Source organism: Aethalodelphis obliquidens, unplaced genomic scaffold (genome assembly GCF_003676395.1).
Source record: "Aethalodelphis obliquidens isolate GAN/ISIS:26980383/991018 unplaced genomic scaffold, ASM367639v1 scaffold28, whole genome shotgun sequence".
Classification (NCBI taxonomy): Eukaryota; Metazoa; Chordata; class Mammalia; order Artiodactyla; family Delphinidae; genus Aethalodelphis; species Aethalodelphis obliquidens.
Window position 1 is genome coordinate 2,024,702 of NW_020837972.1, and position 26,717 is coordinate 2,051,418.

At 46.3% G+C, this 26,717-nt stretch overlaps 1 protein-coding gene across 7 annotated transcripts in view; it reads left to right on the forward strand.

Moving 5' to 3' along the window:
- Positions 1-386: 386 nt before the first annotated feature.
- THOC5 (THO complex subunit 5) overlaps positions 387-26,717 on the forward strand; it is a 32,601-nt gene continuing 6,270 nt past the window's right edge. The window contains exons 1-18 of one of the 7 annotated variants that reach the window (XR_003436664.1): positions 387-880; positions 1,557-1,669; positions 2,886-3,017; positions 5,605-5,748; positions 6,863-6,976; positions 7,125-7,222; positions 9,094-9,240; positions 10,861-10,975; positions 14,401-14,533; positions 15,257-15,289; positions 16,574-16,651; positions 17,318-17,358; positions 17,587-17,686; positions 19,311-19,419; positions 23,046-23,147; positions 23,720-23,816; positions 24,332-24,446; positions 26,483-26,586. Coding sequence is in view for 6 of the 7 variants with exons in the window: in XM_027124363.1 (XP_026980164.1) it covers positions 2,922-3,017; positions 5,605-5,748; positions 6,863-6,976; positions 7,125-7,222; positions 9,094-9,240; positions 10,861-10,975; positions 14,401-14,533; positions 15,257-15,289; positions 16,574-16,651; positions 17,318-17,358; positions 17,587-17,686; positions 19,311-19,419; positions 23,046-23,147; positions 23,720-23,816; positions 24,332-24,446; positions 26,483-26,586 (1,626 nt within the window). In the remaining variant the exon portion in view is untranslated. Of the gene's footprint in view, positions 881-1,306; positions 1,670-2,885; positions 3,018-5,604; positions 5,749-6,862; positions 6,977-7,124; positions 7,223-9,093; positions 9,241-10,860; positions 10,976-14,400; positions 14,534-15,256; positions 15,290-16,573; positions 16,652-17,317; positions 17,359-17,586; positions 17,687-19,310; positions 19,420-23,045; positions 23,148-23,719; positions 23,817-24,331; positions 24,447-26,482; positions 26,587-26,717 lie in introns of those variants that run through there. The other 6 variants (XM_027124358.1, XM_027124360.1, XM_027124361.1 and 3 more) reach the window with 6 other exon arrangements.

Below are 26,717 nucleotides of genomic sequence, written 5' to 3' on the forward strand. Positions count from 1 at the left end.
TACTATAACCATGGTGTCTTTTCTTCATCTGCAAGGAAATTTGGCAAGTGCCCCAGGCAGGGCCAGCTTCGCAGGTCCACCTGGCTGATCTACCCCACTGGAGGTTATTGCATTCCCTGAGCTACTTTTGGGGAGGGCCTCCTTCTACGGCAGAAGGAAATACACTGCATAACCAGGGATTCAGGACATCAGTGTTTCTATCTTCAGATGAGTAGGATTTACTGAACCTCATCAGTACAATTCATACCAGGGGTAGAAAATACTTGAAGCTGTCAAATGCTGCGTTAGATTTGTGACTCTGTCCTAGGGCAAATCGGGCCTAAAATGGGGATGAACTTGTGGGGGGAAAGAGGCGGGGTTAGATGGGATTAATGCCCACCTTGACTTGCTGCTCTTGCTAGTGTGGGATGTTCGGGTGAGTATGACAGTGGTTAAGAATCCAGGTTATGGAAGCAAATTCACAAGTGTCCAAATCATGGCACTACTACATTCTTGGGTTATCTTGGGCTCTCGACAAATTCATTCAACAAATACTTGGCCGAGCACCTACTAGTTGCTGGGCATAGCTTTAGGCGCTGGGGAAAGAATGAACGAGGCACATAGTCTTTGCCCTTGCAACTTCGGTTTCCTGGTTTCAGAGGGCAGCGTGAGGCTGTTGGCCGGCTGGGACCCGCCCAGACAACGCAGGTGCCACCAGCTCCTAGACCCCTTGCAGCCCAGCAGCCGCCCGCACCGCTTGGTGGCTGCGTCGGGACCCTTCGCGCTCCGCTTCCGGCCTCCACGCCTCACTTCCGGTCGGCCACTCCTTCCTTCCGCTTCTCTGTGGTGCGGGAGCTGTGGGAAGTGGCTCGCTGGCCGCGACAGGTCGGGGTGCAGTGTGGTGAGGAGAGGACCGGGGTGGGGCTGGGCGCGCTGGGACTGGTGTGCGGACCTCCCGAGGGCGTCCCCGGGCTGGGGTCTGACCCGGTTCTCCGTCCTTATTCTCCGGGGACCCCGGCTGCTCGGCGCCGCACTCTCAGTTTCCTCCTGTGGAAAATGGTGGCTGCAGCATCGTCAGGCCTTATGGGGCAGCTTCTAGATAACGACCACCACGGTGGTGGTGATATCAGCTCACATTTATTATGCGCTTGTGTGTGCCAGGCACTGTCTACTGTCTTGCCAAAGTCAGGATTTCGCACACTTAACGCTTTTCGGGTCCCTCTGTGAAAAATCAACTTATCTTGTACGATTGTTTACTAAAGGCTTTTAATTGAGTCACTTTTAAAATTTAAATTTACTTTAAAAGAAAAATTTAAATCTTTACCATAAATGGAAAACTTTTCTCACTTGTCCTATGCAGAAGGTAGTGATAAAAATTAATGTATTTAATATGTAAAGGTTATCGTTAATAATTGTGGCTAGATTTCATTGTCTAAGGGTCTGAGATAGAATCCTTTTGTTAACAAAAGGACGTTGTCATTCATAGGTGTTAAAGACTAACTAGGGAAATGACACGTTCTTCTTGAAGCAATCAGAAGTTTCTAAAAAGAATTGAAAGGGATTAACTTTCTCCGTAGGTGTTTAACATTATTAACCACTTGTGTACCATCTAAAGCCCTGCTCTCAGATCATCTTCATCACCTGCCCCAGTGGAGCGCCTCCTGCGTTAATGTCCACAGCCACCTCTGAGGTAGGGATGGCTATTTTCATTTGATATGGGAGGAAGTAGATGCAGAGAAAAGTGAAGTGACTTGTTGCAGGACTCAGCCATGAAATAGAGGACTGGAGACTCCAGCCCAGGGTTTCTCTGACACACCTCTGAGGCATTGGCTCCCTCAATAAGTGTTGGTGACAGATTCACTGGGGTAGGGGGGTTAGTGCTGCCCACCTCAGAGGCTGCTGGTGACAGTCAGTAGAGGTAGCAGAGAGAGGATACTTTGTGACGCTAGAGGCCCATGAATGTATGTTCTGTTCTTTTAAATTTTTTATTTTCTATTTTATTTTATTTTTATTATTTTCTTGGCTGCGTTGGGTCTTCGTTGCTGTGCGCGGGCTTTCTCTAGTTGTGGTGAGCAGGGGCTACTCTTCGTGGCTTCTCTTGTTGTGGAGTAGGCTCTAGGCGTGTAGGCTTCAGTAGTTGTGGCACGTGGGCTCAGTAGTTGTGGCTCGCGGGCTCTAGAGCTCAGGCTCAGTAGCTGTGGTGCATGGGCTTAGTTGCTGCGCGGCATGTGGGATCTTCCCGGACCAGGGCTCAAACCCGTGTCCCCTGCACCGGCAGGCGGATTCTTAACCACTGCGCCACCAGGGAAGTCCCTATTCTGTTCTTTTAAATTTTCGCGTCAACCAGGGAGTTGATGGCATCGCCAGATGACATGGTGGCAGCACTACAAGATACAGTAACGTAGTTGTCAGGAGCACTGCTGTGGCATGGGTTGGACCCTAGCTTTAGCACACTAGCTGTGTGACCTTGGGCAAGTCATTCACCTTCCTGACCCTCAGTGTTCTCACCTGTAAAATGGTGCTTGTTCATATCTGAGAGGATCCTTGTTATAAGAACCAAATGAGAACATACCTTTGAAGTGCTTAGATCAAGGTCCAGCACACAATGATCAATCAGTTGTGTTGAGAATGGGCTTATGTGCCTGGCTGAGGAGTTTGGTCAGTGGGGTTGTGGTGGTGCCTTTAAAGGAGGTGGAGTTGGGGAAGATGAGTTCATTTTGAACAGTCTGAGGGATGATTCTGCTTTTTACAGAGGATTAAATTGAGGCTTTGGAGGGTTGATGACTTTTCTTGAGTTACCAAGAGTGTAAGCGGGCACAACTGCTAGTTAGACTTCAGTATTCTGACTCCAGGAAAATCTCCAGTTCCAACTCTGGAAAAGCTCAGAAGCTTTCTCCTCTTAACAGGTCTCTGCTGTTTCCTCCTGACTTCACCAAACAACCATGTCATCGGAATCGAGCAAAAAACGAAAGCCCAAAGTGATCCGAAGTGATGGAGCTCCAGCTGAAGGGAAGCGTAATCGTTCTGACATTGAACAGGTGAGATCAGCCAGGGCTGCTGTGCTGCTGAGAAATTGCAGCTCGTGGCCAAGCACCTGGCTGTGGGTTTGCAGCAGCCGAGGATCATAGGCGTAACCTCCCAGGTGGCCTCTGTTTGACCAGGTGCCTGGAATTCCCTTGGCTCTTCAAGACCTGAGAATCCATGTCAGATTTAGCTGCAGCATCCCAAGAACCAACAAGCCTGTACTAGACACGATTAGTGCCTGAACAGAGAATGCATTCTAGTATGGTGTGTGTCTCCAGCTTTCCTGATGGTCAGAAGAAGGCAGTCCATCCGCAGCGGCCACTAAGGCTTTGGAGATGTGACATCCCTGGTCTGCTACCGAGACAGTACCAGAACCATGTAGCTAAAGAACGTCTTCTGAGGCCTGAGTGCTGTTGTAGTCAGCAGGTTCTTCTTTTGCTGTTTCTCTGTCCTTGAATCTGTCAAGCTAATTTATGACTTAACAATTTTTTTCTTCTCCATTATGGTTTATTACAGAATCTTGAATATAGTTCCTTGTGCAATGCAGTAGAACCTTGTTGTTTATCCATTCTATGTATAATAGTTTGCATCTGCTAATCCCAAACTCCCAATCCATCCTTCCCCTTGGCAACCACAAATCTGTTCTCTGTGTCTGTGAACCTGTTTTGTAAGTAAGTTCATTTGTGTCATATTTTAGATTCCACATGTAAGTGGTATCATATGATATTTGTCTTTCTCTTTATGACTGACTTCACTTTGTACCTAATCTCTAGGTCCATCCATGTTGCTGCAAATGCTATTATTTCATTCTTTCTTATGGCTGAGTAGTATTCCATTGTCTGTATATACACCACATCTTCTTTATCCATTCATCTGTCGATGGACAGTTAGGTTGCTTCTATGTCTTGGCTATTGTGAACAGTGCTGCTATGAATGTTGAGGTGCATGTATCATTTCTAATTAGAGTTTTGTCTGGATGTGCCCAGGAATGGGATTGCTGGATCATATGGCAACTCTATTTTTAGTTTTTTGAGGAACCTCCATACTGTTTTACATAGTGTGCACCAGTTTACGTTCCCACCAACAGTGTAGGAAGGTTCCCTTTTCTTTACTCCCTCTCCAGCATTTATTTGTAGACGTTAATGATGGCCATTCTGACTGGCATGAGGTGGTACCTCACTGTAGTTTTGATTTGCATTTCTCTAATAATTAGCGATGTGGAGCATCTTTTCATGTGCTTCTTGGCCATCTGTATGTCTTCGTTGGAGAAATGTCTGTTTACTCTTCTGCCCACTTTTTGATTGGGTTGTTTGGTTTCTTGTTATTGAGTTGTATGAGCTGTTTGTGTATTTTGGAAATTAAGCCCTTGTTGGTCGCATCGCTTGCAAATATTTTCTCCCAGTCCATAGATTGTATGACTTAACTTGATTTTTTGGTTGGTTGTGGTTTTTGTTTGTTTTTTAACTAGAATAGAGAAACATACCAGCTTCAACTTAAATGGAAGATGATGCTTTCCTCAGATTTAGGAAATTAAAATTAACGAAGAACCTTATCCTTTGGGAGGTATTGATTCTGACTCTTTTTTAAAAAGATTAAATTGAGGTATAATTGGTATATAACATTATATTAATTTCAGGTGTACAACATAATGGTTGATATTTGTTTATTTTGTGAAAAGATCACCGAAATAAGTCTAGTTAACATCCAACGTGTTACATAGTTGTTACAAAAATTTTTTTCTTGTGATGAGAACTTTTAAGATCCATTCTTTTAGCAACTTTCAAATATGCAATGCAATATTTTTAATTGTAACTGACTCTCTCTTAAAGAGATGTGTTTGTTTATGCCAAAGTCTGGGAGACCAATTAGGATATTTTAGTTTCTGCTAAAGCTTGATTTGACCGTCTAAACACCCATCAGTAGAAATTTGGTTAAATGAATTCTGGTTCATCTATATGTAGCCATTTTGATGGAGATTTATATTTATTGTGATGGGAAATTGCACTAAATAGCACGAACAATATCCCATTTTATTTTATTTATTTATTTATTTATATTTTTTATTTTATTTATTTTTTTGCGGTATGTGGGCCTCTCACTGTTGTGGCCTCTCCCGTTGCGGAGCACAGGCTCTGGATGCGCAGGCTCAGCGGCAATGGCTCACGGGCCCAGCCGCTCCGCGGCACGTGGGATCCTCCCAGACCGGGGCACGAACCCGTGTCCCCTGCATCGGCAGGCTGACTCTTAACCACTGCGCCACCAGGGAAGCCCTTATTTATTTTTTTAATGTATTTATCCACAATACTAACAATGGAGTTACTTCAGGCTGGGAGGTGAGATTATAGGCAAGTTTTCGTTTTGTTTTTGATACTCCTCTCTATGTTCTGAATCTCTGACACCAAGCATGCATTACTTTATAATCAGAAAGAGGAAAAGAGGAATTCTTTTCCATTTTGAAAAAAAGAAAAACATTTGATTTGCAGATCAGATCCTTTAGAGACCTGATTTGGGGCTTCATTGTTACTCATCTCAGCCAAGTGTCCCTGTTCCAACAGAGAGACTTTTACTCTCCACCCAAGGCATATATCCTTGCCTCCACAGGAAGGTAAATACTACAGCGAGGAGGCTGAGGTGGACCTGCGGGACCCTGGCAGAGACTATGAGCTGTACAAGTACACGTGCCAGGAGTTGCAGAGGCTCATGGCGGAGATCCAGGACCTGAAGAGCAGGGGAGGCAAGGATGTGGTAAGGAGTGGGGCTGGGAGGACACGGACCTGGTGGGTCTGCATGGATGGACCTGTTTCGCACCTATCAGAGCCCTTCTTTATATTGGTCTTATGTCCTGCCATTATCATGGGGTTAGAGCCTGAGGGCTCCAGAGACCTGCCTATTAATTTATTGTAACATCACCACCCAGTCATCAATTACAGTCATGAAAGTACAGGATAATTAATGTTTTCCATAACTGTAATTTGATAATTCATCCAAATGATATTTATTAAGTGCTGGGCGTGGAGAAATTATGGTACATGTCAATCACCATTGCTATTATAAGGCTAGTTATGTACAAATAAATCAGAGACCAAAAATTAAAGTATTAATATTAAATGAAAAAAAAGGTTTCAGAGCAGAGAAGCAAAACAGTGTGACTGAAAACTAAATGGGTAAGTTCAAAATAAAACAATCCATATTTTTCCAGGAATCTCACTTATTTGTTCTTATACTGGCCAATATTGTTAAGATTATTACATTCTATCTATTTTACTGTAGTCAAGTTTTACAGCTGTAATTCTGCTATTTTCATTTAAATTATTCTGTAATGTTGTTTACAGAGGTCAAGTTGTATGGCATGATGTTGTCGTTGTTAGGATCTCTGTGTACATTGTGTAGAGACAGCTGTTGTTTGCATTGGCTGCCTTTGCTCCATCTTTGATTCCTGTTACTTTGGTCCAAGTAGAAATTAGTTTTTTATGCCTGGGAACCTTAAGCATTCCCTTATACAGTCATTCTTCCATTTCCCCCGACACTTCTTATGGTTCTGAGCTCCTTCCAGTGTCTGTTTTTTTTTTTTTCCCCCGGTATGCGGGCCTCTCACTGTTGTGGCCCCTCCCGTTGCTCCGGACGTGCAGGCTCAGTGGCCACGGCTCACGGGCCCAGCCGCTCTGTGGCATGTGGGATCCTCCCAGACCAGGGCACGAACCCATGTCCCCTGCATCGACAGGCGGACTCTCAACCACTGCGCCACCAGGGAAGCCCTAGTGTCTGTTTTTGACTCTGGATGAGGATGAGCAGTGAGGGGCTGAAGGAAGCTGAGCCAGCTCCAGTTGTCAAGGTCTTTACCAGTTTTTTTGGCCTGTAGGCAATTGAGATCGAAGATCGGAAGATCCAGAGCTGTGTGCATTTCATGACTCTAAAAAAGCTTAACCGATTAGCCCACATCAGGTTGAAGAAAGGAAGAGATCAGACTCATGAGGTAGGAGCTGAGAGATTTAACCCTCCTCTTCCTCCTTCTCATCCCATCTTTAATCTCCTTTACCCCTTTTCTGAGTTTGCTGCTGCTCTGCTTTGCCCCACCCCACCCCGACTTGCCCCACTCACCTCTGACCTTGTCCTCCTTTCAGGCCAAGCAGAAAGTGGACGCCTATCACCTGCAGCTCCAGAACCTGTTGTATGAGGTGATGCACCTGCAGAAGGAGATCACCAAATGTCTGGAGTTTAAGTGAGTGTTGGAGCACAGGGCTTTGGCAAGATGGTCTGTTGGTAACTGCTTTTTCCTACATAGCTCAGTATGAGCCATTTTTTTTAAAAAGAAGTCAGATGCCCTTGGAGACTACAGGATCTGGGGGAAGGCTGAATAGATCACTTTGAGTGGGAGAATTGGAAGCAGTAGTTCCAGGCTGCACAAAGAACCTCAGAAGCCTGTCTGACCCTTTTGAGTTTTGTGCTCTGAACCTGGTGAAAAACAGTTGTCTCTCCCCAGCAGGCAGAGCCTTTGCGTTACCAGTTTGATTCCTGAGCACGTTGTATGGGAGCAGCTCACTTCCAATTACATCTTTTTAACCTTTTGGCCCAGCTTTCCTCTCTAAAGTTCCAGCAATTCATTTTTGCAACTGGATTTCATTATTTGTAACCTGAACTTCTTGCTGCCTAGCTGCCTTTAGGTGAACAAACTACAGTTTGTCAGTGTCCTTAAACTGTGATGCCCCTTGGCAAATCCAAGCTGAGAGATGTGAAAGAGGACGGAATAGACAAAATAAGAGAAGGGAACGTGTTCTTGCCTTGTCAGATCTATTTGTGTAAACTGTAAGGAGTCAGGTTTTATTTGTAATAAACTTGGGATGAGGGGGACCACGTTAGGCATTGGGTCTGGTGTATGCTGATTTTTGAGAGGTTTCTTTATCTGCTTCACGAGTCCATCCACATAATAATATTTAAATACTAATAGAAGTGAAATCCACATCAGGTACCTGAGTTAATAGTATTGTACAATTGTCAGTTTCCTAGTTTTGACAATGTATTATGCTTAGATAAGATATTATCATTGGGGGAACCTGGGAGAAGGGTTCATGGAGGAAATAAACTCTCAGTTTAAGACTTACAAGAAGTTTCAAAAATAGTACTATTTAAAAAGAAGAAAGATAGGATGCTCCACCTGTAACCGTTGTTCAGATGAAAGCCAGCAAACCCTGTAGCGAGGCAGGTGGCCATGTGGAAGGATCAGGGGCCCTGGAATCAGACAGTCTGGGTTCAAATCCCAGCTCTCCCTCTCCCTAGCTGTGTGACCTTGGGCAAGCTGCTTACTGATGGAAGCCTCTATCATTTGAAAAATGGAGATAAAAATCCCCATCTCAGTTATTGTGTGTCACTGTACATCAACAGTTAGAGCCTCTAGATCTTTTCACATCTGGTCATATTATGTTGGATCTTCCCCATGCTATATTTAGGCAGTTAATAATTTGAACTTAAGTGTAGACTCTTATGTTTATTCCTGTTAAATGGCATTTCTTGGTTTCAACCTGACAGTCTAGACCTAGACCATGGTGTTTTTATTTGATTCTTTAAGCTCTTAGCTCTCTTGCACAGCTTGGAGAGGTCTATAAATTTCATAAGTGTATTTTTAGGTTTTCAGCTAAATCATGGATATAAAGCTTGGGCAACATGGATAAGGATCCTGTGGCATGTCACCAACTACCTCTCTTCACATTGAAACACCTGCTAATGAGCATTTGCTGAGAAGACTGGATTCTAGGTTCCTGGGTAGCTGTAGACCAGGGCTGAGTTGACGTACACGGGGTGGAACTCTGGGCCTGTTTAAGCCACAGTTTGGGTTTCTGAGGGCAGCAGCTTGACATTGAGTTTTTTGGGGTTTTTTTTCTGCGCTACACGGGCCTCTTACTGTTGTGGCCTCTCCCGTCGTGGAGCACAGGCTCCGGACGTACAGGCTCAGCGGCCATGGCTCACGGGTGTAGCCACTCCGCGGCATGCCGGATCTTCCCGGACCAGGGCACAAACCATGTCCCCTGCATCGGCAGGCGGACTCTCAACCACTGCGCCACCAGGGAAGCCCTGACATTGAGTTTTTGACTGCAGGTCAAAGCACGAAGAAATCGATCTGGTCAGCTTAGAGGAGTTTTATAAGGAGGCTCCTCCAGATATCAGCAAGGTGGAAGTCACCATGGGAGACCCTCACCAGCAAACCCTTGCACGTCTGGACTGGGAGCTGGAGCAGCGGAAAAGGTAGCGTTTCCTCCTTCCTGCCCTTGTTCACCTGTGCAGACACGGACCTTTATCCATGAGGGACAGTGCTTTGTCCTGACCCAGGATCAGATAGCAAAGCACTGTGGAACCAGCAGAATAGTCTCTAAGACCAAATCCCGTTTTGTGATTAATTCACACTTAGCAGTTCACACTTGACCAACTGAACTGCATCATAAGTGGGGTTGGAATTGCTTAACGCCGTTATGCGAAAGAGTAACCTTTTCTTTAAAATTTTAGTGCCTAAGACCTAAATACCTTTTGTATTATTAATCTGATTTTTTTTTTGCCTTTTCCCCCACCTGTAAGCATATTTGTGTGGTATTGCAAAGCTGTGCAAACATTATTTTAGGAGGTTGTACAACATTCCAGGGTAAATTGTAAATCACATAATTGTTCCCATATTGAATTGGACTTTAAGTTGTTTGCATTGTTTTGGTATTATAAATAATGCTTTGAGGCACCCCTTTACATATAAAACTTTTTGTACTAATAAAGAGCTTTTATTTATTAACCGTAAGTAGAATGTCTATACTGTATAATTTAATCTAGATCTTCCTTAGAATATGGTATGTATATTTTTTTCATCCTGAACTTTTTTTTTTTTTTTTTGCGGTATGCGGGCCTCTCACTGCTGTGGCCTCTCCCGCTGCGGAGCACAGGCTCCAGACGCACAGGCTCAGCGGCCACGGCTCACGGGCCCAGCCGCTCCACGGCACGTGGGATCCTCCCAGACCGGGGCACGAACCCACGTCCCCCACATCAGCAGGCGGACTCCCAACGACTGCGCCACCAGGGAAGCCCCATCCTGAACTTTTTATGGTTGCATCCCTTCCATCATGGTGACCTTTTTCCCTTTCATGTTTGTACACGAGTTCCAGGGCTTTTGGTTGGCACATTTGTTCTGTTTTCTGTCAGAGAAGCTGCTGTTTTTAAATTCCTTACCTTTTTCTGTTGTTGAGTATATTTTGTGCCTTTGGTCTACATAATGAATTTAATAAGTACTGAGTCTGGATCTTAGGGACTTGGTGTCAGTTTTTTAGCAGATGGGGCTGGCCTGTCACACCCCTGTCCAGTACATCACTTGCCCTTGGCTAAGCCATAAGTGTTCCATTCCTGTGGCTCTGGTCTGGAATCTATCCCCACTCTGCCCCACTCAGGTCCATGGGCCTCATTTGTGTCCTATAGCTGCTGAGTCCATATATTTGTGAAAGTTCTGGGTCTAGCCTCTGAGGCAAGAAACGGAGCAGTAGGTGATACCAGTGGTCATGGGCACAGCCTTTGGAGCAGACAGGCATGGGTTCAGAGCCCAGCTCTGTGCTTGCTCTTACTGGATGACCTTGGGCAAGTTATCTACCTCCCTGAGCCTTTGTTTCCTCCTTCGGGGATAAAAAAAAGTCCCTATCTTCCAGGGTTTTTATAAGGATTAAATGCCATAATGCTTGTACACCATTTTCCAAAGTGCTTGGCACATAGTAAGTGCTAGGTAAACATTAGCAGATAATCGTGACTGCTGTCATTAGGTAGAGTCTGATAGTGAACAGGTGTGTTGGGGTGTCCCTGGAGAGCATCAGGCGACAGTGCTCTGTCTTCCCCCAACAGGCTGGCGGAGAAGTACCGAGAGTGCCTGTCCAACAAGGAGAAGATCCTTAAGGAGATTGAAGTAAAGAAGGAGTACCTGAGTAGCCTCCAGCCTCGTCTCAACAGCATCATGCAGGTGAGGGTCTCCCCACACCCTGCCACCTCCTCGGCTTTTGCTTTGCCTTCACCACTCAGTGGCACATTGCTGACCTGAGGCCACCAGCAGCCACATCACCCTGTGGGTTTTGTCGGGTCTGTTACCCTAATCAGTGTTAGAGCACAGTGCAAGGATGGTCCCGTCTGCATGCCCACAGCAGGTGTGATAAGGTTGTGTCCTGTGTGGAGGAATTGCTAGCAGGATTCGCTCTGGAACGTATACACACACGTACCTCGGTGTATTCTTTTCACCAGCGCCTATTCCGGGTAAAACGCTTTCACAAACTGTAAGTTTAGTTTACACCTTGCGTGATCTCCGCCAGCCCACAGTCCGCAGGTATCTAAGCATGCTTCCACAGATGTCTATTAGATCCCCCTGACTGCACCACAGGGGCCAGCTGCTCAGCAAATCTACTTGCTCTGAAAAGAACTTTACTCATATTTGAAAACCGTTAGGTACCTTAGGAGGAAAAGTCCCCACTTTACCTGTAAAATGTAATTTCTTTCTATATGGGTGACCTGATTTTTGTTTGCTTTGTGAAGCCAAGTTTGATCTAAATATAGTTTTATAAAGCAGGGTAAATGGCTAATATGGAGGAACTTTGTAAAAGGACCCTAGTGAAATTGAAAATTCACTTTTGTAGGATTTGGCAAGATCTACATTTCTTCTCTTCAACTCTAGGCATAGAATTAGAGTTAACAAATATGCTCAGTAACACTTCATATGGGACAAAAATCAGAAACTAAAAATTTTGGTTGTACTTCAATTTTTCCTGTTAACTGGAAACACTGAATGCTCCTAAATAGGGTACAGGTTAAATAAATTCTTGTGTGGTTCAGTCTTACACCTATAATGGAAGTATGGAGCATCCTGTTACTGACAGAATAACTGGACAGAAAGATCTATTAAATTATGAAATCAAAAACTGCACGTTGTAGAACATGTATAATCCCATTTGTATACCTTCATTTACAAAGTATTCGAATGGCTGTATATATGTGTAAGTCATGTATGTGCTTAGAAAAGTATGTTTTCACACCAAACCATTAACAGTTACCTTTGGTGGTTGGGAACTGGGAATTTTTGCCTTATAAACTAGAATACAACTTTAAAAAAAAATGTACATATACTACTTAAAAAAAATAATTTTATATAAAGAAAAGCATACAACTCGTAAGCATACTCACAGTTCAGTGGATATTCCCTGTGTACACATTTGTGAACACATCTGTGTAATCACCCAAATCAAGAACATTAGCAATTTTCCAGAAGATACTTTATTCCCCTCCCAGTCACTGTCCCCCCACCCCATAACCTTTAATCTTGACTTCTAACATCACAGGTTAGCTTGGCCTGTTTTTGTTGGTTTGTTTGTTTTGTTTTTTTGACTGCTACGGGTCTTCGTTGCTGCGCGCGGGCTTTCTCTAGTTGCAGCGAGCAGGGGCTACTCTGTTGTGGTGTGCGGGCTTCTCATTGTGGTGGCTCGTTGCGGAGCACGGGCTCTAGGCACACGGGCTTCAGTAGTTGTGGCATGCGGGCTCAGTAGTTGTGGCTCACGGGCTCTAGAGTGCAGGCTCAGTAGTTGTGGCCTATGGGCTTAGTTTCTCCGCGGCATGTGGGATCTTCCCAGACCAGCGCTCGAACCCATGTCCCCTGCATTGGCAGGCGGATTCTTAACCACTGTGCCACCAGGGAAGTCCTGGCCTGTTTTTTAACTTAAATAGATGGAATGATATAATACATATTTTTTTGTGTCTGGCTTCTTTTTTTTTTTTTTTTTTTTTGGCGGTACGCGGTCTCACTGTTGTGGCCACTCCCATTGCGGAGCACAGGCTCCGGACGCGCAGGCTCAGCGGCCATGGCTCACGGGCCCAGCCGCTCCGCGGCATGTGGGATCTTCCCAGACCAGGGCACAAACCGGTGTCCCCTGCATCGGCAGGCTGACTCTCAACCATTGCACCACCAGGGAAGCCCTGTGTCTGGCTTCTTTGATTCAACAGTTTGTGAGATTTATCTAGGTTGTTGTGAGTACCAGGAGTTCATTTATTCTCATTGATGTTTAGTGTTTGATTTGGGGTGTTTCCAGTTTGGGGCTGTTGCGAATAATGCCACTAGGAGCCTTCTTACACGTGTCCTTTGGTGTACATGTGTACACATTTCTTTTGAATATATACCCAGGAATGAAATTGTTGGATCATAGTATGCTATGCGTATATTTAGTTTTGGTATTCAGTGAAACAATTTTCTAAAGTGATTGTACTGATTTTTGAAATTCCCACCATCACCATGTGAAAGTTCTAATTTTCCACATCCTTGTCAACTCTTGATGTTGTCATTTTTCTTGATTATAGCCATTCTGGAGGGTATCTTTTATGGTTTAAATTTCCATTTCCCTGGGGACCAGTGACGTTGAGCACAGCACATTTTATATACTAACTGGCTTTTGGAGTACCTCATTTGTGAAGGGCCTGTTAAAGTCTTTTGCTCATTTTTCTGTTGGGTTGCCCGGAATTCTTTATATTTTCTGGAGATGAGTCTTCTGCAGATATCTTTCCTTTTCACTTTCATAATAGTATCCTTTAATGAGCAGATGTTCTTAATTTTAACATGATCCAGTTATCAGTCTTTTCCTTTCTCTGTCCCAAGGTCATGGAAATATTCTCGTATTTTCTTATAGAGCCCTATTGTTTAACCTTCCACATTGAAATCTATAGTCTTCCTGGAAGTGAATTTTGTATATAGTGTGAGGTGAAGGTCAGATTCTTTCCCCACATAGGTATTCAGCTGATTCATTTATTGAAAAGACCATTCTTTCCCCCACTGTTCTGCAGTGCCTTTTTTGTCATAAATCAGATATCTGTATATGTTTGGGTTTGTGTGTGCGTGATCTAGTTGTCTCTGCACCAATATCACACTGACTTATTACTCTAGCTGTATCAGAAGTCTTGATGCTCAATAATGTAAGTCCTCCAATTTAATTTTTCAGGATTATCTCTGTTATTCTTGGCCTCTTTTATTTACATATAAGTTTTAGAATCAGCTAGTCTATTTTCATCTGCTGGGATTTAGATTGGATTGCATTGAATCCATAGATACTTTGGGGAGAATTGACATCTGGGTGGTATTAAGCCTTGGAGGCCATTAACATGGCATATATCTGCATTCATTTAGATCTTTCATTTCTCAGGTGTTTGTGTAGAGGTTGACACACTTTTGACATTTAGATATTTGTTGTTTTCTTGATGCTAGACGAAATGGTATCTTTTTTTAAAGTTCATTTTCTTACTGTTTATTGCTGCTATCACTTTCATAAATAAAAAACTGTATACTAAGTAACTAAGAAGCCACATGTTCCTGTGTGTGCCTGTAAAAGAAAAACAAAATCCCTCCTTCCTTGCTCGCAGGCTTCCCTACCGGTGCAGGAGTATCTGTTTATGCCCTTCGACCAAGCTCACAAGCAGTATGAGACAGCCCGACACCTACCACCTCCCCTCTATGTCCTCTTTGTCCAGGCCACTGCGTATGGGCAAGCCTGTGGTGAGTATGGGGGCTGGGCAGGGAGGGGCTGTGGGAGCAGCAGCTGTGGCCAATTGAGTCATTTGGAAGCACCTCCTGCTGAGGAAAGCTCCCTGGCCCTACTCAGAAGCCCTCAGGTGATAGATGCTGCCTCCCCTCTGCACTGCCCGGCATGGCTGTTTTGACCAGCTGGCCTGAGGCTGGACTAACCTGATGGGCATTTCAGAATGGATGGCTTTGAATCTTTGATGAGCCTGACTGGTTGGCTGTTGTGTTCAGTGCCCAGGCAGCCTGTCTGGCCTCCCAAGCACTCACCCCATCAAGGCACACTTGGCAGGTGGATCAGTGCCTCCTGCTCTCTTCACAGAGAGGGTTTGGTGAACACAGGTCCCAGCCAGCTGTCTCAGGCTTTCACCAAGCCCTGGAACAGGCTGCATGTCATAACAGTGAATTACGGAAGGAGAGGAGGTGTCCTCATTAAGCTTGAAGGCAGCCCATGACTCCACTAGGATTTTGAGAAGCTTTTAGAGATCCTGCCTTTTGCCCTACTGCAAGCTTTCACCCAGCACCTAAAGTTTTCTTCCCTACGCCCACCCCACTGCATCAGACAGACACACATTGCGCCAGTGCATGCCTCTCCTCCCAGCCATGGGCATCAACACATTACTGTCTCTCTTCTTGTGTCTTCCTGGTCCTTTTGATCCTCTCCCTCCCCTTTCTTCTCCCTCCTGTTTTCATCATCAGCTCATATGAAATCCTCCCAGCCCCCTAGACAGGGTGAGTAATTTTCTTTTCTTTTGTGTTTAAAACCCAGCCTGTTTCCATTCCCATTTTACTGTAGAATTCCAGGAATAAACTAGTCAAAAGAACAGTCTAGCATTTGCCAGTGTTAATGGGGGCAGCCAGCTTGTTTGGGATGAGGTGTGATGGTTCATGAGGGTTGTCAGAGATAAGCAGTGGTCAGCCACTGAGGAATATCCCAAGGGCCCGCCACTTGGGGGAAGTTTGTCATCCCTCTTTGTGCACTTGAACAAACCCTTTCAGGCTCCTGTGACTATCTGCGTCTCTGTATACCCTTTTGAATGGAGAAGGAAGGGTGATGGCCTATCTGATCTCTCAGCGCTAGACCCACGGAGTTGCACAGAGGCAGGCCCAGGCATTGCTCATTGAGGTGTCAGGCCTGGTGCAGGGAGCAGGCCACTTAGCTTTGTGTTTGAGATACCAAGCTCAAGTTGAATAGACTTGGTCTTGAATCCTAACTTATTTACCTCTTGGCTGTTGTATCTAACTTCCTTGAGCCTTAATTTTCTCATCTGTAAATGGCTAGAATAATAGTATTGCTCCTATAGGATTGCTGTGAGGATTGAAAATTAATTTTTAAAAGTAATTTTATAATTAAAATTCAGTCCTCCTAACCCAACTGGGCAGCCACCATTTGTCAAGTCCCTGTTTCATAGGTGCAGAAACTGAGGCTCAGAGCAGTGACATAACTTTCCAGGTTGTAAGTTTGGGAGTTGGTTGAGCAGAGACTCAGGCCGGGACTGGACTGCAGGTTCCAGGTTCCTACCCACTGTCCTGCTGCCTCCCAGTTAAATGTTGTGGTATCAGGCAGGTGCCAGGTGCTAGGTGTAGTGCAGAACAGAGAATAAGAACTGAGGGGAGAGCTGTCGTTTCCAGAATGTGGACAGTTACAGGTTCTGGATGAGAACCTTTAAGACAGTTGGTAGAATTGTGCCGTGTGGCTTTAGGCCATCGATTTGGATTTCTGTGCCTTGGTGTAAGCCTGAAAAGAGAGGCATTCACCCCTAGTCTCAGGTGATGCTTGGCCATGAATCTGCATTTTGGGTTCCTTGTTTTCAGTAAATGATGGGAAAAAATGATGGGAAACTTAGGTTTCCCACCTTGCTCCTCTTCATCTGGAGAAAGGACTTTTGCCCTCCAGCCCCGGTCAGTAAGAAGCTGTGACAGAAGCAGAGGAAGTGCAGCCCCAGGGCGGGCCTGGTCGTGTAGCTTAGCTCCATCTCTCAGCAACTTTCACAGAAAGCTGTTTCTTGCTCCTAGATAAGACGTTGTCTGTGGCGATTGAAGGCAGCGTGGATGAGGCCAAGGCTCTGTTCAAGCCTCCCGAGGACTCCCAAGGTAAGTGGTGGTCAGGATCCTCCCCCACGTCTACTGTAGCTGGTTCCAGGAATGCCAGGTCACCACCCAGGGCCAGTGCTGGTCCTTTGGTAATTAGCCGTACTGGTTCTGTGTGGCAGGGAGCTTAGCTTTAATGTCTTAGTGCTCGGGGTAGACAGGGAAAAGCACTGCCTTTGGATTTCAGCCTGCCTCTCACCAGCTCACTGATCCTAGGGAAGTTCTTTAACGTTTCGGAGCCTCAGTTTACTCTCCTGTCAAAACAAGATAGTAATACCTCATGTAGAATTATTATGTGGATTAAATGAGGTCATGCATGCAGAACCCTTAGCATCATCCTCAGCACACAGTAACCCCTCAAATTATATGAGCTTCTGTTATTGTTGTTTATACTACTGTTATTACTGCCACCACCACCACCAATGGAGGAGCTTGTGGTCCATAGGATGACATTAAAAATCACTGAAAAAAAAACAGGGTGATGGGATTATAAGTCATTTTTCTTTTCCTTGCATCACTCTGTTTTCTATACTGAATAAGAAGCAGCAAATATTTATTCTAAAGGAACCCATTTACAAAAGCCTGGGCCCTATTATGCGCCCTGGGTTGAGGTGCTCTCAGGAGAATTGGGAGCCCTCACCTCGAGCTGCCTTCTCTCTGTCGCTGCAGATGACGAGAGTGACTCGGATGCTGAGGAGGAGCAGACCACGGTGAGAGTGTGGGGAGTGCCGAGCGGCTGCCCTAGGGGCCCACTAGTTGGCGGGTGCCATCCTCCCTAGAAGCAGAAGAAAGAGGTTTGAAAGAAAGGGAGCTGGGATCCTGGCAGCTGGAGAGCTGAAGCACGGGTCCCAGTGGTGAGGCCCTGGCCAGCAGGGAGAAGGGGACGGGGGAGATTCCCGTGAGCAGTGCTTACCGGCTCGACCCTTTCCTTTGTCCAGAAACGCCGGCGACCCACACTGGGAGTTCAGCTGGACGACAAGCGCAAGGAGATGCTGAAGAGGCACCCGCTGTCCGTCATGCTGGACCTGAGGTGCAAAGGTCTGGCTCCCCTTGGTCTGGGGGATCTCGTAGCGCCTAGGAGTGCAGCCAGCTGCCGCTCTGCGGGGTCCAGCAAGCTGATGCCTCCTTACCCAGGAAAAGATTCTGGTTTCATATTTCTGTTTTCCTTTGTTGTTCTTCATGGAGTTTGATTTTTTCCCCCCTCCTAAGCCATAACTTTGAAAACATAGCAAAACCATCAGACACATTAGGGATGCTTGATGGAACTACACCTCTTTCTGAACTTGACAGGTTAGATACACAGAACAAGTTGCCAAGAGTATGCAGGCTTTGAGTAATATGACCAACCTGCTTAATTTAATAAATATAAGTAGAACTTCGTATTTTGCAGAGACAGTGGGTTTTGAAACTGGCTTCATATGGGTAAAGGAGCACATGGTAAAGCATCCCAGCAGGATAAGAGTTAGCAGTCAGATGTAAGTTTCCTTCTCACCCCAGACTTCCAGACCCTGGTCCTGGTCATTACCTTCAAGGGCAACCATTGTGACAGTTTCCTATGTATTTTCAAGAAATAAACTATGCATTTAGAAGCTTTTACACAAGTTTATACTTAACCCCTTCGCCTTTTATTTATTTATTTTTTTTGGTGGTACGCGGGCCTCTCACTGTTGTGGCATCTCCCGTTGCAGAGCACAGGCTCCGGACGCGCAGGCTCAGCGGCCATGGCTCACGGGCCCAGCCGCTCCACGGCATGTGGGATCTTCCCGGACCGGGGCACGAACTGGTGTCCCCTGCATCGGCAGGCGGACTCTCAACCACTGCGCCACCAGGGAAGCCCCGCCTTTTATTTTTTACATAAATGGAAACACTCTACACACTTGTCTTCTCTTTGCCTTTTTATAAAAAAATTTTTGAGATAATTTTAGACTCAGAAGAGTTTCAGTGATGATACAAAGATTTCACACCTGCTCTTCACCCCAATATCAACATCTTTCTTAACCACAGTAATCAAAATCAGTGTCAATTTCATTGGTACAGTACTATTAACTACCAAAGTTATTCACATTCCCCTGGTTTTTCCACCAGTGTCCTTTTTCTCTTCCAGGATCCAATCCAGGATCTCAGATTGCATTTAGTCGTCATGCCTATTAGTCTCCTCCAGTCTTTGCTTGTCTTTCATGACCTTGACACTTTGGGAGATGAGGTTTATGTATTATGTAGAAAGGCTCTCAATTTGGGCTTGTCTGTTGTTTTCTCCTGATTAGACTGAGGTTGTGGGTTTTGGAGAAGGAATACCACAGATGGCAGTGTTCACCGTCACGTCTTATCAGGGGTCGGAGGTATCAATTCGTCTCGTTAATAGTGATGTTAACCCATATCACTTGGTGATCCCTTGATCGCTTCCTTTCCATGTTGTGTTAGTTAGAAGCAGAGTCTCTAAGTCCAGTCCACACTCAAGGGAGGGAAATGAAGCTCCACCTCTTGGAGAGAGTAGTAGCAAAGAATTTGTAGAGACTTTTTTTACTCAATGTTAAGTTGCCATCAAGTTGTTTTTATAGTGAAAGATCTTAAAAGTCTTGTTGACTTTGCTTTCTATAATACTGTTGACGCTCTTCTAGTGTTTAACTCATAAATGATGTCTTCTTTTCCTCCTCCCCTCCAGATGACAGTGTACTGCACCTGACTTTCTACTACCTCATGAACCTCAACATCATGACGGTAAAAGCCAAAGTGACAACTGCCACAGAACTGATCACCCCCATCAGTGCAGGGTATTGGACAGGTGCTGCGGGAGGTGGGGCGTGGGAGGGGGGTGTGGTGGCAGCCTTGGTGCTGGGCTCCTCTCGGATCCTCCCTCATCTGGCTCTGAGTGGAGTTCATGGCCACACTGGCTTCTGTTGTCACGTCCACACAGCCCCGAAGTCCTGGTACATCACAGGTATTTGGAAAGCACTCACTGACTTGAATTGGTGAAGTCCTCTCACTACACAGCAGATGCTAGAAGTGACTACAGCCTGTTGTAAATTGAGTGGGCAGGGCACCACCTTTTACACCAGTGGAAAGAGTGTGAATGTGAAAGTGAGATTTGGCAGACCTTACCAGGTTGACAAATTTAGGCCTCTCTTTTTCTTGTCTCTTTCTGTCCCAAGGTGCTGGGATTTCACTTTGCAGCTCAGCTCAATCCCAGGTTGTCCTTACCTGGGCAGTGGGAGGAAGACTGGCGGGTCCCTGTAGGGGTTTTGAGGAGGGTGAGCAGAGGCACGTAGTGGCAGCCACAGGTGGAGCATCCCCAGAAAGGCCCTGACCGTGGCTGCTTGTTCCACAGCCAGCGTGGGAAGAAGGGAGGAGGACCGAGAGGGCCTGGGGGTGAAATAGGCTCACCTGGCCTGGCACACCTCCCGACCCTGCCCCACCTGCTTCCAGTGAGTCCTCACGTCAGGTGTAGAAAGATCAGTGAGGGAGACGTGGGTCTGGTGGGATGGAACTCTTCCCAGGCCTGCCTGATGGTGGCGTTTCCCCTGGGTTTTCAACCCTGCACTTAGAGTCCACACCCCCTTCAGGCTGCATCCTTGGTCCCTGTGCTTGAGAGTGTTGCTGGACCACCCCGAGCACTCTGGATGGAGTTGACCTTGTTCCCACCTCACCCCAGCAGAGGGAGCCTAGGGCTGGCTTCTTCAGAGAACCCAGTTGCAGTGCTGGTCCAGTGAGCAGCTCGAGGGCCCCATGATGGCCCTGGCCACAGTGGAGCTCTTTGTCGTGATCGTTCTGCCTGCTGACTTCTCAGATGTCCTGTCTGCTAAGTCACGGGGCTGCAGGCTGGCCCCAGTGTGCACTGAAGCCCACTCCCCTGCGGGGCACTGCACATACCGTGATAGGGGCAGGACTGCACACTGGCTACGAGCTCTGCGAGTGCCGGGTCTCCCCTCACAGCTGTGTGTGCACCTTTAGCCAGATTACCTGACCTCTGAGTCTGTTTCCTCACTCCGGTCATTAATTAGATCCCCTCCCAGGGTGCCTGTGTGAGTCAGGTAAAATGCTTAGCATAGGTGAAATGCTTGGTAAATGACAGCTGTTTGTCATCATCAGATTTAATTCTCACAGTAGCTCTACAAGGTGAAGAAACTGAGGCTCTGCAGAGTTAAGAGGCTGCCCCAGGGTCACAGGTAGTGCATGGAGAGTGATGATTCAAAGCCAGCTGGGCCTGTGTACCATGGTACTACACTACTGTCATTGCCCTGGTCCCCAAAGGGGAGGAAACCCAAAAGGAAACACCACCCTGAAGCCAGGATTAGCTCTTTAAGGGCCTTCAGGTGTTGTCTAGCTCATCCCCCTATTTTACAGATGGAGAAACTGAGTTCAGGGGCATATGTCCAATTATGGAAGTGCTGGGCCTAGACTTCAGACTCGCAGCCTAGAGGCCTTTGCTCAAGGCTGCTTTTGCCCCATGGAGACACCATGGTGTGTGGTTTTATTTATTTATCAACTAAAACAGGGATACTTTTTAAAAATTTCAATTTAATCACAGTATGACACTAATTCCTTAATATCAATTATCTAGTCAGAGTTCAGATTTCCCTATAAGTGTTCTTTGTTAGTTTTGTTCTTACAGTTTGGGTTTTGAATCTGGATCTTTTTAAGATCCATGTGTTGCAGTTGGATGAAGCTTCTTTCAGGTGTCTTCCCATCTGAATGTCCTGCCATCTTTTATTTGTTGAGGAAAGTAGGTTGTTTGCTCTGTAGGTTTCCCCCAGGCTGCATTTTGATGATTGCATCCCTGCGGTACAATTGAACGTGTTACTCCCTCCCCCTGTATTTCCTGTAAATTGTAGGTAGAGTTAGAGACCTGATCAGATTCCATTTTTAGCGGGGGAGGTGGGTGTGCAGCACTGTGTCAGAGATGTTGCATGATTTTATCAGGAGGCACCGGCTGTCTCTATTTTTGAGATGTTAGCAACATTGACGACTGATGCCAGGATCTCTTAATTCATTAGGAAATTCATGTTTTTATTATAAACATTTTATTCAGAATTATATGAACCTTGCTGAATTTTCCTCAAGAAATTGTTTTCCAGAATGATCTCCATTAGGCCACTTTAATTCATTAATCAGTTTTTCATTAAGGCATTGAATTATTTTAAATTATTTTCCATTTCCACTTTACGAAGATTTTAAAAATCTCTTTTTTTAAAACTTTGTAACAAAGACTTGAGTAATTGAATAGTGTTTTGAATAGTCATATTTTTATGAGTATATAGCCTTCTCTTTAATGGCCATTATTTTTACCAAATTCAGTTGTCCTGAGCCACATATTGCAGATGGAAATTTTGTCGAGAAGATTTGATTCTTCCATCAGGTTTCATCAATTTAAAATCCTAATCTTGTGCATTTTTAGCTGTTCTGTTTCATTTTGGCTGATTCTGTATATTAGTAACAGTCACTAAACATTGGCTAAAAGACTGACAATTATTCATTTTCTAGCTGGTTCTCTGTGTGAAGCAGTGAAGGGGACAGAGACCCTTGGGGGTCGTGGTGGTGCAGGGAGACACTGTCAGGAGAGAGAGCAGGGCAGAGCCAGAAGCTGCCACCCTCCCGGTGCTAAGTTCCTGGAGGCCTGCTGGCTCAGAGCAGCAGTTTCCGCCTGAGTCACTCCTGACGCTGTCCCTGGAAGGCGAAGGGGAACTCCCTTTGGTGAAGGGAAAGAATGGGCCTCGTTGACCTTTGTGATCAAATTACTCCATTCTCTCCCCATCTCTTCTCTGATTGTCACGTTTAATTACATGTTTAACCATTGTGAGTAGGTGGCTGTGGCATCACCGTGTCTCTCTGCTTACAGCACTAGGTCACCTTGTCTCCAGTCTATGTGATATATCTTTTTCTGGGAATTTTAAAGGGGACCTATTTCTGTGATAGCATGAGATTTGGTAAAAAGTGAGATAAGCACAATATCAAAGCTTCACACTGGATCTCTCTGGGGTAGAAGGGATCTGTTTTGCTCCTATGAAAATTCTGATTATTCCTATTGTGTCACAGGGCTTTGCTCCCCTGAGGAAAAGGCTCTGGTCACCATGTAACTCTTGAAGGGATAGGTTTCTTAAAAAATTGGTGGTTAAGAGTATTACTGTCTTTGATGGAATAGAGTAAATCCTGGCTCCAGCACTTAATAGCAGTGTGATCTTGGACAAGCCATATCTTTTAAAGCCTTGATCTTCTCCTCTGTAGAATGGAAATGATGATACTCCCTACCTCATAGGGTTATGACTATCTGATGACCTCAGGCATGTAAAGGGTCTGGCTTTGATCATCAGTGAGAGGGGGCGTTACCACCGCCAAATGCCCACGTCTGCGTGGAAGCAATGGGTTGGCCGGCGTTCTCACTGCAGTCTTTTTCCTCTTCCAGTGACTTGCTGTCTCCTGACTCAGTACTGAGCTGTTTGTATCCTGGGGATCATGGAAAGAAAACTCCAAATCCAGCCAATCAGTATCAGTTTGATAAAGTTGGGTGAGTCAGCAGCATTTCCTCCTCTCCCAGCCTCTCTGCTTCTGAGTTTCTCCTGTGGCTCAAACCCAAAGCTGGAGACCTGTTAGGGCCAGAGGCCTCCCAGGGGACAGGGGAGGCGGCTGGGCAAGAGGGAGTGCTCTGTCCAGAGAAGGGAACACATGCCTTTTCCTGCTTATGAGGCCATGGAGGGTGGGGAAGGGTGGAAGGATCAAAACTCTGGGAACGTGATAATAGATGTATTTAACATTTTAATTCTCTGAGGATTAAAGTTTAAAAAATATTTTATAAATTGGTGGACTGATGAAGAGATCAAGTGTACTGCCTTTTTATTGATATTTGCTAATGAGTTGAAGGCTGCCAAGGGAAAAAGAGAAAAGTGACTAGGAGAGATGAAATTCACAGTAGGGAACTGATGAAGTTAAGAGGCTTTGCTGGCAGCCTGGCCGTGGGTGCAGCTGAGCCTGTGGGACCGTTCTGTTTTGGGGGGATGAGAAGGTGGGAGGAGGGATATATCCGGGGACCACTGCAGAAATGACTTATAGAATCATTTCATTCTGTGTTCTTATCTGCAGCATCCTGACTTTGAGGGACTACGTACTTGACTTAGGGCATCCCTATTTGTGGGTGCAGAAGATGGGTGGCCTCCACTTCCCCAAAGAGCAGCCCCAGGTGTGTCTACTGATCCGGTCCCCTCGGCTGAGGACCTCTATTCCTCTTGTCCCATACAGACTCCAGAAGGGCTTTGGGACTTTGAACTAGCAGAATGCTATCCCTCTGGGCTATGATCTATCTTCCCTCCACTCAGGATACTAAAATGTCCAAGGCCTACAAGTGTTTAGGTACCTTTTGCCTTTGCCATGAGCCTGTTAGCCCTCTAGGTCAAAGTAACTTGGATCCTTGCCCTGCGTGCAGTGCAGCTCCAGGCGCTGCTACCCCTTGGTCTTATGTACGAAGGTGCCAGAAATGAACCCTAGGGGACCTCTTAAGATCTCAGCACCTTGTATCGTTCCTGTTGGGACTCAGCCTCTGGCCTGTCACAGTAGGGAAACCCTGCTGTCCCCAGAAGGCATCTCAGGACGTGGGTAGTCCAGGTTGCCACAGGCAGGCAGGTCCTAGGAGAGAGGGGTGCCTGGAGGAAGGGATGGGGAGCTACTAACATGTGTGCCACTCGCTGTCCTCCACAGCACACTGTGATCACTGACCACTCTCTGAGCGCCAGCCACATGGAGACCACCATGAAACTGCTGAAGACCAGGGTGCAGTCCCGCTTGGCCCTCCACAAGCAGTTTGCCTCCCTGGGTAAGCTGGTGCTAGTTAGGGCTGTGACCTGAGAGCCACTCAGACAACACAGGGACAAAGACAACGGAGCCCTGCACTCAGATGTCTTGAATCCTGATGACAAATCAAAACGGGCTGGCTTTCTGGCTCTTGTTGAGCAGAGGTGTTAGCTGGGCCACTGGGGAGAGCTGTAGGCTGCCAAGCAGAGGTCTGAGCTCTCCTCAGGGCCACCAGGGCTGTCTCAGCCCAAAGCCTTTTGGGGGCCCAGGTTAGCAGATTGGTCAGGAGCATCATGCTAGGTCAGTGCACGTCAGACTTTGATGTGCGTTTTATTTATTTTAAAAAAATACATTTTTAATTATTTATTTATTTTGGTCTGTGTTGGGTCTTCGTTGCTATGTGCAGGCTTTCTCTAGTTGTGGCAAGCGGAAGCTACTCTTCGTTGGGGTGCACGGACTTCTCATTGCAGTGGCTTCTCTTGTTGCAGAGCACGGGCTCTAGGCACGCAGGCTTCAGTAGTTGTGGCTCACAGGCTTCAGTAGTTGTGGCTCGCGGACTCTAGAGCACAGGCTCAATAGTTGTGGCACACGGGCTTCGTTCCTCTGCAGCATGTGGGATCTTCCTAGACTAGGGATCGAACCCGTGTCCTCTGCATTGGCAGGCAGATTCTTTTTTTTATATATATAAATTTATTTTATTTATTTATTTGTTATTTTTTGCTGCATTGGGTCTTTGTTGCCACGCGCGGGCTTTCTCTCGTTGCAGCGAGCAGGGGCTACTCTTTTGTTGCGGTGTGCAGGCTTCTCATTGCGGTGCCTTCTCTTGTGGAGCACAGGCTCTAGGCATGCGGGCTTCAGTAGTTGTGGCACACGAGCTCAGTAGTTGTGGCTCGCGGGCTCTAGATCACAGGCTCAGTAGTTGTGGTGCACAGGCTTAGTTGCTCCGCGGCATGTGAGATCTTCCCAGACCAGGGCTCGAACCCATGTCCCCTGCACTGGTAGGCGGATTCTCAACCACTGCACCACCAGGGAAGCCCCAGCAGGCGGATTCTTAAACACCGTGCCACCAGGGAAGTCCTGATGTGCGTTTTAATAGGAACCTAATTCATTCCAGGCAGCCAGAATAGTGCTGGGAGAAGAGCCATGAGCACAAGACAGAGCCCTGCTTTTGTGGAGCTTACGCTCAGCTTACTTGAATACAGCTGTCCAGGGATCCACGCCTCATCCCTCCCCTGACACCTGAGCTGACATCCTCCAGGGTGGGGCTGAGCCCCTGTGTTTTCCATAAGGTCCCAGGTTATTCTGATGAGCCCTTGACCAAGATGATGGCCATGTGGGGCTTTTCATTTGTTCATTCTGTAAATACTTGTAAGAGCCTATCATGTACAAGGGACTTGTAAGGAGTGAGGGTTAAGATCTTTCTGATCTAAAAGAGCCACTGTCAGGAAAGGCTTTGAGTTCCCAGGACCCGTCTGGAGGCCTCACGTGGACCCTATTTTCTCCAGGGCAGCATTACTTGCTCCCCATCAGCATTGCTTAGTTTGTTTTGTCCCAGGGTTGGGTGATTGTCATCCTGGACAGCGTTTACCATGTTGGCACGTTTGCTTATTGAAACGCCAGCAGGAATTCACCCTGGAGCAGTCCTCCTGCTCTTTTCCCTTAGAGGAACCAACACAGAACACTTCAGTCCTTTCTCCATCAAGGTCAGCTCTGAGAACAGCCCTCTTGGCTATTTGGTCTAATTAACAGTCACTGCTGCAGAGACACCGTACATCTCTGTTTCTGGCTGCAGGGGGTTTTTTTGTTTGGCAGGCCATCATTTGCATTAAGGATAAAGTGCTGTGAATGCTGGTGCTGGGTCCGGCCTCAAGCACAAGCACTGGGTAAAGGTCAGGTTGGTGTGCCTTCGTTTCTGGCACATGTTGACCTGGGCACCTGAGTACCGAGTGTACCTGGACAGTTGGCAGGGCCATCTGAGCCCTACAGAAGATGCTAGTTACACAGCTAGTTACCCAGCTGATTTCTACCTGTGACACCACCTGTCCTGCTCTCTTTTAGAACACGGCATTGTGCCAGTTACCAGTGACTGCCAGTACCTCTTCCCTGCAAAGGTTGTCTCTCGCCTGGTGAAGTGGGTGACGATTCCCCATGAGGATTATACGGTAGGTGGAGGGGTGACAGGCCACTGTTGCTGTCCTGGGGACTGCAGGCCCACGTCACCTTTCAGCTCCTGCTCCTCCACCAGAAGAGCAGGTGATTTGACTAGAGGAGCCAGCAGTTCACCCCTTGTCCT